Source organism: Cervus canadensis, chromosome 24 (genome assembly GCF_019320065.1).
Source record: "Cervus canadensis isolate Bull #8, Minnesota chromosome 24, ASM1932006v1, whole genome shotgun sequence".
Taxonomy (NCBI): Eukaryota; Metazoa; Chordata; class Mammalia; order Artiodactyla; family Cervidae; genus Cervus; species Cervus canadensis.
This window is the reverse complement of record NC_057409.1, coordinates 48,912,916-48,927,295: the sequence shown is the minus strand read 5'-3', so window position 1 is coordinate 48,927,295 and position 14,380 is coordinate 48,912,916. Positions and strand designations below refer to the sequence as shown.

The window sequence follows — 14,380 nt, the reverse complement described above, 5'->3', positions numbered from 1 at the left end:
CTTGCATTTAAATTCCTAGAAATGTGCAGCTACAAAAAGTCCTGAAATAAACTTCTGGGTCCTATATTTGGCATAATAAACCATATGGTAATTGGAAAGGTCTTTTCCTTCTGGCATAACTAAGGTCAGGACTGGCACTATAATGGACCTAGAAAAACAAACCTTCACATTCCAAGATTTTGACAACTTTAGGTGAGCACTATAGCAGCTGCAAAAAGCAGTGAGTCAAAGTTTCCAAAGCCCTTCTCTCTCCTGCACTTGAAAAGACATGTAAATGTGCTTGGAATGAGGAAAAGAGTGGAAAGTTTAGCAGGTTCCTAGGCGTTCTGAAAGAAGATCATTAAAATTTACGACTGTCATAATTTTCACAATATTATTTCTCACACCACTAAAAGGGATGAAATTCTAGTCATAAGAAAGAGTATAAGACAACTTTCAAAAATCCATTTGAAATGTTTTCATAAGAACTTCAGGAGTATTGGTAGAAGAAGAGGCTATTTTACTCAAAGAAACAGATTCTTCCACAGGATAAATGAGGCTAGTCCTGCCTTTGTATCATGTGGAATTAGTTATAGTTACTTCCATTGATATCAGGCAGTACATCCCAATTTCAAGATCAAATAAAGCCCACTGAAAGACAGTAGGCCAAAAATACGGAGATGATCCTTCCTGAAAATTAAAACCACCACAAACACTGCACACAATTTAGATATCTTTGGAAATCGTAGAACTTTCAATCTGTTTCCAGAATGCATTTATTGCCACCAAGAATTACTCATGTACATTTGTGATGCCTCATGAAAACAGAAACTCAGTCACCATTTAGAATGTTCATAGAGTCTCAAGAGTGTCAAACTCGTCATTGAGAGAATATGCCTTTGTAGGGCCCAGAAGGGATAGAATCTAGGGATCTACCTTTTTCTCTGGGAGGATGGGGCCACAGTAAAGGTCTGGAAAGGAGAGCTTTGACTGGAATGAGCAATACTCCAAAGAGCTTCATTTATTTAACCATAAAGCATGAAGTGAAGGGACAACCCATTTAAACACCCCCACAGGTTCTAGCTAAGATTAAGGCCAGTCAGAATGATTACAACTCCAGGCAGCTAGTTCAGTAAATCAGGAATAAGTAGATTCATACAGACCAGTTATTAGTGGTTCAAATATTGACAAATTATACTTCTCAATTTCCAGAAAGAAAGAAAAAGGGATAAACTAACATTTATTGGATGCTTGTCATGTTCTAGGTACCAGGCAAGGTGTTCTTCTCCAGATAACTATGGGAGGTGATTGTTATTATTTCCATATTAAAGAAAAAAATTCAAATTCAGGAAAGACAGTAAATTGCCCAAAGTTACACACAGTTGGTAAATGACCAAGGCCGGTAGCAAATTCCATTAATCTTTCTCCTATTCCTTTAACTTTCCCCTAGAGTCATATACTTGTTTTTCCATCCTGTATCATCAAAACAGGGTCCCTACTTTGTTCGAAAGTTGGCCTGTGCTTTTGTCTCCCGCAGGCCTGTGCTTGCTGAATGCTGCTTCTTCACCCCATTCAACAAACCACTTTCCTCCCACCCACACTATCTGACCTTAACACATACATAAACACTCCACTTCCACATCCTAAAATCCTTCCTTAATTCTTCTCCTTCTAAGTATTGCCTTATTTTGGCTTATTTTCACTTCCATGTTTCATGAAAAGAGTATTTTTTACACCCTTTTTCTACTTTACATCTCCTATCATCATGTAACTGGTAACATTCCAGTTTATGACCTATTAATTCATGGAAACTGCTCTGGGAAATGTCATATAAAACTTCATGGTCTTCAAATCTAATAGACACTTCTCAGGCCTCATCCTTCTTGACTCCTTCGGGCACCTGGCCCTGTGAGCCAGTCCTTCCTCCTTGAAACCTGGCTTTTCCGAAAAGACATTCTCAATTCTCTTCCGAAATCCACTGACTCACTTGCATCCCCAACCCCTTAGTGAATGTTGGAGCTGCTTAGGTCACCATCCTTTATTTTCTCCTGTTTTCCACTGACCTGTCCTCCCGAGCTCCTCTAATCTACGCTGTGGGCTTCAGCTGCCACCAGCAAACCTGTGTTCCTAACTGCTAACCTCTCCTGAGTGCCAAGACTGTTTTTCCAGCTGTCTTTGGGTATCTCCAGTTGGATGGTCCAAAGATTCTTCAATAAAACATGTCCCAAATCAGTCTCCTTTAACCCCCTTCCCCCTTCGGTCTAACGTTTTCCCTTTCTTGGTAAATGGCATTACCATCTGCCAGGCAGTCCATGTGGTGAGGACCTCAGAATCTGCCTTCACTCATCCCCGTCTAGACTCAAAGTTCTAAAATCTACGTAGATCCAACATAGTCTTTGTCTTTTTTTTTCCCATTTATTTTTATTAGTTGGAGGCTAATTACTTTACAATATTGTAGTGGTTTTTGCCGTACATTGACATGAATCAGCCATGGATTTACATGTGTTCCCCATCCTGAACCCCCCTCCCACCTCCCTCTCTACCCGATCCCTCTGGGTCTTCCCAGTGCACCAGCCCCGAGCACTTGTCTCATGCATCCAACCTGGTGATCTGTTTCACCCTAGATAATATACATGTTTCAGTGCTGTTCTCTCTGAGCATCCCACCCTCACCTTCTCCCACAGAGTCCAAAAGTCTGTTCTATACATCTGTGTCTCTTTTTCTGTTTTGCATATAGGGTTATCGTTACCATCTTTCTAAATTCCATATATATGTGTTAGTATACTGTATTGGTCTTTATCTTTCTGGCTTACTTCACTCTGTATAATGGGCTCCAGTTTCATCCATCTCATTGGAACTGATTCAAATGAATTCTTTTTAATGGCTGAGTAATATTCCATTGTGTATATGTACCACAGCTTCCTTATCCATTCGTCTGCTGATGGGCAACTAGGTTGCTTCCATGTCCTGGCTATGATAAACAGTCTTTGAATTAACTTCCCTTTCTCCATCACCATTGCATGCTAAGTCGCTTCAGTTGTGTCCAACTCTTTGCGATCCTATGGACTGTAGTCCACCAGGCTCCTCCGTCCATGGGATTCTCCAGGAAAGAATACTGGAGTGGGTTGCCATGCCCTCCTCCAGGGGGTCTTCCTGACCTAGGCATCAAGCCCACTTCTCTTACATCTGCATTCACGGGCAGGTTCTGGTAAAGAACCTAGCGCCACCTGGGAAGCCCTACAGTCCACCCCTTTATCATGTCACCTGAGTTAATGCAGCAGCCTCCCAGACGGTTTCTCTAACTAGTCCCTCATATTCCAACACAGTCTGCACCTGGCCACCAAACCGAACTTTGTAAAGCAAGTTCTACGCTTCTGTTTGTAAATTTTCAGTGGTTCCACATGGAGTACACAGTGAGGCTTCAGTAACCAACCAACTCTGGCCTATTTTTCCAACCTGAGAACTTGCCTTCACTAGTATGTATTAGCTTGTCCTAAACTGCTTTATGCTTCTGAGGTTTAGCTCATGCTACTTCTTTACCTACAATGTCCTCGTTCCTTTGGACCATCTGGTAAAATCCTAGTCATCATTCTTCAAGGCTTCCCTTCACACCTGTTGTATTCACCTTTCCCTAAACTCCCCACCCCCACACCTTGAAGGAAGAATCATTCCCACAACTGTGTTCCCAATACATCTCATTACAGGACTAACCACAGAGCTTTCAGGCACTTGCTGACTCACTGGCCCACCATGAATTTTCAAAGGCAGAGACTGTACTATTCATCTTTGTAGTACCAGGGTCTATTTCAGTGCTTGGATCATAGCTCAATAAATCTCTGTTAAATGAACAAATTAATAGACCTTTTCCTGTTTGCAGTATTCAGTAAGTCTGTAGCTTCATTATGATACCAACATATAAAAACAAAAGTTATATGTCAGAGAACACAAAGCAACTTTTAGTGACACATAAAGAGTTTGGATTTCTAAATAAATAGCCTTTTTATTACTTATTTTAAATAAATATTATTTAACATTTAATTATTTAACAAATATTATTTATTATTTATTTTAAAATAAATAATTTTTAAATAAATTTAAAATAGTTTTAAATTCTGATAGATGCTATTGGTGTGAACAACATATAGCTTATAATAAGGATAAATATAGCTGATGTTTTGTCAACATCATGACTACTTTCCTTAAAAAAATACTCATTTACTAAGCTGCATTATCTACTTTTTATTTGTTCATTCATTCATTCTTCTGTTCACATCATACCTCTTTCAAAAAGAACTTAAAATTTTTAGTTTATTTCATTTATCAACATGTTTTACCTGTCCATGAATCTCTGGTCTTCTTATCTAATGCAATTAGTGCCTACTGAAGGGAAAAAATTATCTAAGACCATTAAACTGGCTAATTTGAATTCTGTATTATTTCTTGAAACTGGAGATTTCTTTTCATTATTCACTGAATCAATCTCCTAACTCGAATTTTTTAAATCCAAAAAGCTAACATAGCATTTTGTGCTCCAATACTTTCTAAGAATTAGCAGACACCACATGACATCATGAAAATAAATTCTCTATCAGTGTGTTTCATACTGTTAATATTCATCCTCCTATTTTGGAATGTCATTATCTTCCTGTCAAAATGAATCCCCATGGAAACAAACCATTTTAAGAGACAGGAAGTGCCACAGAAACCTGTGCTAACACTACAGATGTAGCCAAAGTGTTCCCTTACTGTCCTTTATGAGGACAGAACATCCCCTGCATGCAGCAGGGGGACTCACCTGGAGAGTTCTGGGGCGAGGACACAGGGGAGCCACGTGGGGACTGACAGTAGCTGGGGTGGAGTAAGGCATGTGGAGGCACATATGACATTATCTCTTCTTCAAATAAACTGGGGAAAGAAGAGAAGCAAGATGCACACGTTAGCCAAAGATATGGGTAAATGCTTTGTTTCCACAATGAGTAAGTTGATCTTTCCCTTTGGCTCACTCCATCTGAGGTCCAGTTCACATCCCAAAGAAAGCATCTGTCCCCTTTCTCCTGTGGGTAATCCTTGGGACAAAATGCTGGCTGTTTGCAGCTTTTGTGAAACCTGCCGTTATTTACCCGTTTTGCCACCAACTTTGGACAACATAATTTCTACTGTGTCACTTAAATAAGTGAGTTTGAGTTTGCGTGTTCATTTGAAAATAGACTGGATTTTTGATTTTTACATTTGAGAATAAGATTCAAACACAAGAGATGATGTTTATTGAGGACCCATAATAAATGCACAGTGTGTTCTATATCTTCATTCCAAGCAAATAGAACAGGATCTTGGCCTTCAAAGAACTCAGGATTTCATAGGAGAATTAAAAGCAAAATATAACAAAACACCTTGTAAATAATTACAACTGCTAAATAATTAGCTTTCTTATTTACTCTGACTTTATAATATTTTTCAAATGTGAGGATTTTGATCTTATTCAATCTAGTGTCTTCTTTCTGCTCCATAGTGCAGCTTTTATTTCTAATACTCTCCTAAAAGATAGTAATCAGGGATCTGAGATCTTAAAATCCTGACTTTTAATTAATTGCTATAATAAAGAAATGTACTGTTGATTGTCAAATATACAAACACTTGACAAAATAGAATCAACAACCTAAGTAAGAGTACTTGTGCTTTTTAACTAAGAGAAGTGGCTTTTCTTTAAAGTTAGTCAAATCTAGAAATCTGTTAAATTTGTTTTCAGAAAACACTGGGAAAAGGCGGCAGCAGTTTAGTCTTCAGAGATTTAAGGAAAGAACTCCTAAGGATTATAGAAATGGCTTTCAACTGAGGCGATTCTGCCCTTCCGTGCACTCTCTGAGAACACTGCACGATGTCTGAGGACATTTTTGGTTGTGGTAACTGAGAAGGCAGTGCTCTTGGCATCTAATGAGTGGGGTCAGAATGCTGATAAACATCTTACAATGCACAGAAGAGTGCCCTGCAACAAAGACATATCCAGCCCGAAGTGTCAGTACTTTCAAGGCTGAAACTCTGGGCTATATTAATAGCAATACAATAACAACTTGATAGCGCTTTTCTGGTCTTCATTCATCTGCACACGTCTGCTAAACCACTATAAACCACTAGAATGAAAGCATTTTTAGATACCATATTGTTAAGCCATCTATCCACTTTTAAACTATAAAAGTCAAAAGATTTAGAAACAGAAGCAATAAGTAACTGTATTTGTAATACCAAATTAGGCCCCAAAACAATCAATTCTCTTTCTCAATAAATCAGTAACCATTAGAATATTGTGAATTTTAAGTTGACTGCTAAGGAAAAATGCCACATAAAACAGTTGATACCACAAAGATTTAGAAACTCACAGCAAAATTAAGAGTAGCAATTAGCACCCTCTCCTTGAACATCTATATCTGTGTCCCTTTGCTCCATGACACCTATCATTTCCTTTAAATACAACCAATATGTGGAAAACTTTCCTATCAAGAGAGAAAATGTTCTACTTGAAAAATTTAACACAGAGACAGAGAACAATATAAAAAAACTCAATACATATCATCCAGGATTAATACATACTTACACTATTATCTTTTGCTTCAAACATACATACACACTTACAGAGGTGAATATACCTATATATAGCTGTATCTATGCATCTGTGTATGTGCATATTGTATAGGAAGTCCCTTTTGAGCCCCTCTATCGTGATTTCAGGGATGGATGTGAGAATCGGACTATAAAGAAAGCTCAGTGCCGAAGAATTGAAGCTCTTGAACTGTGGTGTTGGAGAAGACTCTTGAGAGTCCCTTGGACTGCAAGGGGATCCAACCAGTCCATCCTAAAGGAGATCAGTCCTGGGTGTTCATTGGAAGGACTAATGCTGAAGCTGAAACTCCAATACTTTGGCCACTTGATGCAAAGAGCTGACTCATTGGAAAAGACCCTGATGCTGGGAAAGATTGAGGGCAGGAGGAGAAGGGGACAACAGAGGATTAGATGGTTGAATGGCATCACTGACTCGTTGGACATAGGTTTGGGTGGATTCCGGGAGTTGGTGATGGACAGGGAGGCCTGGCGTGCTGTGGTTCATGGGGTCACAAGGAGTCGGACACGACCGAGTGACTGAACTGAACTGATGATGATTTTAACATATCCTTCCACAATTTTAACTTTTCAACATATATATACAGGAACAACATATAGCTTTGCCTTATGTGTTGCTAGAAATCATATAAATGATTTATAAGCTTATTACATTCTTAAACTTTTTTACTCAACAATATATTTCTGATATCCATGTGTGTTTCTATATAAGGGACTTACTTTACTACTTTCACCTGCCATGTAATATACAGTCCATTCTATGAATGTTTGTGCATGTATACTCAGGCCCTTCTGTCATATTTGACTCTTTGCGATGCTATGGACAGTAGCCCACCAAGCTTCTCCGTCCATGGGGTTCTTCAGGCAAGAATACTGGAGTGGGTTGCTGTGTCCTCCTCCAGGGGATCTTCCTGACTCTGGGATCAAACCCCCATCTCGTGTGGCTCCTGCATAGCAGGCGGATTCTTTACCGCTGTGCCACCCGGGAAGCCCTGTCTATGAATGTATCCGTTTACTTATCCATAACTTTCTTGACAAATGCTGACTTTTCCCCCAACTGTGTGCTTTAATCAATAATGGTGCAAGGATTATATTGTATGTATTATCTTGTATACACATAATAGAGTTTCTTAGTTCTAAAAGCAGAGTTCGCTCAGTCATTAGTGTAGGTTTTCTATCCGTACAAGATACTGTCAAATTGTTCTTTGAAGAGATGGTAGAACTGCAATACCACCAAATACAGACAATATGGAGTTCCCATTTCTCACCTGGTATTATCAGACTTTTTTATTTTTTCAATTGAATAACATGAAATAGTGTCTCATTATTTGAAATTGCATTTTTTTTTTCTTTTTTTTTTGAAATTGTATTTTATGATTACTATCATCTTTCCATGAGTTGACTGGCTAGTCATGCTTCGATTCTTTTGAAATGCCTTTTTATATCCTTTATTTGTTTTTCTTTTGGGTTATTTTCTTTCAAATTGATTTAAAAGCCTGCTTTATGTATTCATGATGTCTTTGTTTTATATCTGGCGAACATAGTCTTCTAGTTTGTTGCCTTTCTTTATGTCTTTATGTGTGATGTCTTTTACTACATAAATTAACAATTCCAATGTAGCCAAATTTATCAATCATTTCCTATGTAAGCTCTGCACACTTTTTATAATTTAACAGAATATATGAATTAGAATGCATGCTAAGTTGCTTCAGTCATGTCTGACTCTTTTATGAGCCCATGGACTGTAGCCCACCAGGCTCCTCTGTCCATGAGATTCTCCAGGCAAGAACTGGAGTGAGTTGCCATTTCCTCCTCCAGGGGATCTTCTGGGTGCAGGGATCAAGCCCATGGCGCTCATGTCTCCTGCACTGGCAGGCAGGTTCTTTACCACTAGTGCCAAAATAGAATAACCAATAACAAATACAGAAAAGTTATCTTAAAAGTCTTAAGTTTATAATAGCCATATTGGAAAACAACTTTCCCTGGGTTTATTTTGAAATGAATAATTTCCTGGAGCTGTATCATCTCTATATTGCAGCTTGCTGATATTCAAGTCCATTTGTATCAGGCCTGCCTTTCCTTTCTAAGAAACAGACAATGTGTATAGGTAAAAAAAAATAAATCAGATACAAGGATATAAAGTACAGCACAGAAAATTTGGCCAATATTTTTATAATAATTTTAAATGGAATACAATAAATGAAAACATTGAATCATTGCGTTGTACACCTAAAACTAATATAGTTTTGTAAAAATCAATTATGGGCTTCCCTTAGTGGCTCAGTGGTAAAGAATATGCCTGCAATGCAGGAGTTGCAGGAGACAGGGTTTCGATCCCTGGGTTGAAAAGATGCCCTGGAGAAGGGCATGGCAACCCACCCCAGTATTCCTGTCTAAAGAATCCCATGGACACAGGAGTGTGGAGGGCCACAGTCCATAGGGTCACAAAGAGTAGGACACAACTGAAGCAACTCAGCACGCACGCACACAAATCAATTATACGTTAATAAAAACATTTTTATTAAAAAATAATTCATACAAATAGACAAAGTATAAAAAGAGATATAGAGACTCCATCTATGTAATGAACAAATCCACTGCCTGAGTTTATAGTTACTGATGGGAATGACTCAAACTCCAAAGCAAAATAAAAAATAAAGAAATGAGAGTATCCCAAAATGTTTCAATAATCATTAAATATTATTTATTAAGCATGCACATACAGTGTAAAATTATTTATTTGCTAATCCAAATGAAGTAAAAGTCTAGAATTAAATATCATTTATCACGTGTACGTAATAATTATAAAGCTATTAATATGTAAGTAAATTTCTCATGTTTCTCCAAAGGCTCATTAACTTCAGAAAACATGTCTATTTTCCTAAAGGTGAAAAATGTAGTCTTTTTCTATATACAAATCAGTTTTCAAGTATTTTAAAATTCAACCACATAACACATAGAAACTCATGCAAATTACAGTGCTTACTAACATACAAACATTATAGACTATATTGTAAGTCAAACTATTTAGGACTATATCATTACAGGTTACTTAACCAAGAGAAGGTACACAATAATTGTGATTTCTGTTTTGTAATCATTTTTGTTTTTACTAATTCCAACAGTAGAATTCTTTAAATAGAAAACCACAGACTTCTAGAATGAATCAAAAGAGTCCTATCTCAGCCAGAATTCTGTAATAAAACTTACTATTTTATCAACAACCAAACTATGGTTAAAAACATCATATTCCACATTAATTGACCAAGAATCTTCATGAATATCTAGCATGCTACATCCTGCTTTCAGAACTGCCTAAACACCACAGTTGAGGGTTAGCATCTAGCCTGAGAAGTGACCCCTACCCACCAATTAGGTCATGTTCAGGATAAAATGAAGGAAGATATCCATGAAAAATGGTCATATCCCTTTGAGTTATGTTCCAACGGCAGAGTAAAAGAAAATTACTTTTTGGCTTTAGTTTTACAAACACGGCAGCAATCAAGCCTGCAGTATAAATGGTTAGAGTTAAGATTCTCATGAATAATATGAATGAGACTAGTAACACTTTGGAATAAATAAAACATTGCTTGATAATGGCCCAGCATGACTTCCCTTTAATTCTGTGGAGATTATAATAGTGGGTGTCCCAACCACTAGGTAGAGCAAAATATTATTTTACTTTGGTCTCCTACATTTGAAAAATAATCAAAACTGAAAAAGTGTCTTAAAAACTTGCCGGTTTGCAAAAAAAAAAAAACTTGCCGGTTTGCATTCTAAACTACCCTAAAGTTCATAAACCAAAGCCCATCTAACTATTAAAAAAGAAAATATAATCAGTCAGTTTTTATGAAAGTCTATCAAAGTTGGCAGTGAGTACCAGTGACCAAATTTCAACTTTCTTCTCTGATTTCCCAAACTTAAATTCTCAAAGCCATAAAGTAAATAAATAACTTCAAATCAGCAAAATGGGACAAAACACATTCTGAGAAAAAACTTTTGGATGAAAATACAAATACAACCTCTCTTTTACTCTCATGGGTAAGCGAGGTATAACCTTCTGCCTTATTCTGTGATGGGACATTCTACTCACTGGTATCTTTCCCTTTCCCAATACTGCATCCTCTGCCAGCAGGGTAAAACAAAAATCAAGCTGATTCCAGTGATAAGAAATGAAATCTGAAATGACTTATCACTAAATCAGTATTCTGCATCTTCATCATGAGTATTCCACAAGAGTCTTTCAGAATAAAAGAAAAGCACTTACTGGCTGCCAATACTAGCACATTATTTTCTAAAGTGCTCCAGAATGCCTGATGATAGGCGATTTCCCACTTTGAGAAGGCATTACATACCTCAGCAGCATGACAAGGTCTGCATCACTTGAAAGACGCACCAATCCTGGAGTCCCTTCAGTCCGGATAAATTGGATCTTCTCCCTATTCAAGCAAATAAAGAACTCAAACATGTGTAGTAAACGTTGGCGACATGATTCAGTACTTAAGGCACCATTTTTTTAAAAAAGAATGGTCACCACATTTTTTGGTACCTATTATGTGGTAGCTACTGTGCCCTAGGAATACACATCCAAGTAAAACGTGGTCCTTGTCGTCAAGGAGGACCCTCATGAGCATCAACATCACCCATTTCTAACAATGATAAAAAAATATTTTATTGCTCTCATCTTTTGCTACTCAAATACTACTATAGGTAGCAGCACCGTCCACCCAATAAAATTCAGTCTCTGCTTTGAGTTAAAGCCTTGCTGTGGGCTTGACTATAAGTAACAGTCTGGACCATTCAGATTGATTCCTTCTTATTACAAATAGGATATTCATTTATTTTCCTGAGGATATGCCTCTACATTATGCATGATGAGCACATTTCTACTTGGAAGTAGGTACTATCTGTAAATTATATATTCAGTATAAAAGCATGTGGCTCTTTGAAATAACTGAAACCTAAAACATCTTCAGGTTCTACAGTTGGTGACTATATGTACACTTGTGCAAATATGTATATACCTATATGTACACATACCAAACACAATTTTGGACCATTATTTATTATAGATATATGTGATAACACCAGCATTCACTTGTTTGAAGAGTCACTGTTTTGTTAATCTCAATTCTTTATATGAATATAAATTCAATAAAATATTGTTGGTTGTTTCCGCTCATTTACATTATGCCATTTCAAAGCACACCATATCAATTTTGATAAGAAGACAAAAAATAAGAACATAAACTAGGGTACTGAAAGCATTGCTTTTGATAGGAACATACAATCAACACAAATACACAATTTTACTCTAAGTGCTAAATGACAATATATTCTGATTTCTGTATACTATGAAATAAAGTATCAATATCTGATGTAAGTATTTGTTTAGATTTAGTTATTTTCTATAGACTATCTTGTTTTCCTATTTGGTAGTTTCATAAAGTTATAATTAATTTTTATAATCTGAAATTTCAAATTCTAATTTACCTGTAGACTTGAAAGTAATGAGGTGAAAGACAAGGTTCAACTGTTGAGATGAAAAATTCCTAATGTGCGCTCTTAGCCACATAGCTTACTGGGAATGATAAACTGAGTTTCAGTCAGTTCAGTTCAGTCCAGTTCAGTCACTCAGTCGTGTCCGACTCTTTGCGCCCCCATGAATCGCAGCACACAGGGACTCCCTGCCCATCACCAACTCCCGGAGTTTACTCAAACCCATGTCCATCGAGTCGGTGATGCCATCCAGCCATCTCATCCTCTGTCGTCCCCTTCTCCTCCTGCCCCCAATCTCTCCCAGCATCACGGTCTTTTCCAATGAGTCAGCTCTTCACATCAGGTGGCCAAAGTACTGGAGTTTCAGCTTCAGCATCAGTCCTTCCAATGAACACCCAGGACTGATCTCCTTTAGGATGGACTAGTTGGATCTCCTTGCAGTCCAAGGGACTCTCAAGAGTCTTCTCCAACACCACAGTTCAAAAGCATAAATTCTTTGGCACTCAGCTTTCTTCACAGTCCAACTCTCACATCCATACATGACCACTGGAAAAACCATAGCCTTGACTAGATGGACTTTTGTTGGCAAAGTAATGTCTCTGCTTTTTAATATGCTGTCTAGGTTGGTCATAACTTTCCTTCCAAGGAGTAAGCGTCTTTTAATTTCATGGCTGCAATCACCATTTGCAGTGATTTTGGAGCCCAGAAAAATAAAGTCTGTCACTGTTCCCACTGTTTCCCCATGTATTTCCCATGAGGTGATGGGACCAGATGCCAGGATCTTAGTTTTCTGAATGTTGAGCTTTAAGCCAACTTTTTCACTCTCCTCTTTCACTTTCATCAAGAGGCTTTTTAGTACTTTTTCACTTTCTGCCATAAGGGTGGTGTCATCTGCATATCTGAGGTTATTGATATTTCTCCCAGCAATCTTGATTCCAGCTTGTGTTTCATCTAGCCTGGCATTTCGCGTGATGTACTCTTCATATATGTTAAATAGGAGGTGAAAATATACAGCCTTGATGTACTCCTTTTCCTATTTGGAACCAGTCTGTTGTTCCATGTCCAGTTTTAACTGTTGCATCCTGACCTGCATACAGAATTCTCAAGAGGCAGGTCAGGTGGTCTGGTATTCTCATCTCTTTCAGAATTTTCCACAGTTTATTGTTATCCACACAGTCAAAGGCTTTGGCATAGTCAATAAAGCAGAAATAGATGTTTTTCTGGAACTCTCTTGCTTTTTCGATGATCCAGCAGATGTTGGCAATTTGATCTCTGGTTCCTCTGCCTTTTCTAAATCCAGCTTGAACATCTGGAAGTTCATGGTTCACATATTGCTGAAGGCTGGCTTGGAGAATTTTGAGCATTACTTTACTAGCATGTGAGATGAGTACAATTGTGCGGTAGTTTGAGGATTCTTTGGCATTGCCTTTCTTTGGGATTGGAATGAAAACTGACCTTTTCCAGTCCTGTGGCCACTGCTGAGTTTTCCAAATTTGCTGGCATATTGAGTGCAGCACTTTCACAACATCATCTTTCAGGATTTGAAATAGCTTAACTGGAATTCCATCACCTCTACTAGCTTTGTTCGTAGTGATGCTTTCTAAGGCCCACTTGACTTCACATTCCAGGATGTGTGGCTCTAGGTGAGTGATCACACCATCATGATTATCTGGGTCGTGAAGATCTTTTTTGGGCAGTCCTTCTGTGTATTCTTGCCACCTCTTCTTAATATCTTCTGCTTCTATTAGATCCATACCATTTCTGTCCTTTATCGAACCCTTCTTTGCATGAAATGTTCCCTTGGTATCTCTAATTTTCTTGAAGAGATCTCTAGTCTTTCCCATTCTGTTGTTTTCCTCTATTCCTTTTCATTGATCGCTGAGGAAGGCTTTCTTATCTCTCCTTGCTATTCTTTGGAACTCTGCATTCAAATGGGTATATCTTTCCTTTCCTCCTTTGCTTTTTGCTTCTCTTCTTTTCACAGCTATTTGTAACGCCTCCTCAGACAATCATTTTGCCTCTTTGCATTTCTTTTCCATGGGGATGGTATTGATCCCTGTTCCTGTACAATGTCACGAATCTCTGTCCATAGTTCCTCAGGCTTTCTCTCTATCAGATCTAGTCCCTTAAATCTATTTCTCACTTCCACTATATAGTCATAAGGGATTTGATTTAGGTCATACCTGAATGGTCTAGTGGTTTTTCCTACTCTCTTCAGTTTAAGTCTGAATTTGGCAATAAGGAGTTCATGATCTGAGCCACAGTCAGCTCCCAGTCTTGTTTTTGCTGA

At 37.9% G+C, this 14,380-nt stretch overlaps 1 protein-coding gene across 5 annotated transcripts in view; it reads right to left on the bottom strand.

Annotated features, from left to right (window-relative positions):
- HECW2 (HECT, C2 and WW domain containing E3 ubiquitin protein ligase 2) overlaps positions 1 to 14,380 on the bottom strand; it is a 420,397-nt gene that overhangs the window by 51,818 nt on the left and 354,199 nt on the right. For all 5 annotated transcript variants that reach the window (XM_043445118.1, XM_043445119.1, XM_043445120.1 and 2 more), the window contains 2 exons: positions 10,947 to 11,030; positions 4,775 to 4,884 (listed from right to left, as the gene is read on the bottom strand). In XM_043445118.1, coding sequence (XP_043301053.1) covers positions 4,775 to 4,884; positions 10,947 to 11,030 — 194 coding nt within the window. The remainder of the gene's footprint in view (positions 1 to 4,774; positions 4,885 to 10,946; positions 11,031 to 14,380) is intronic.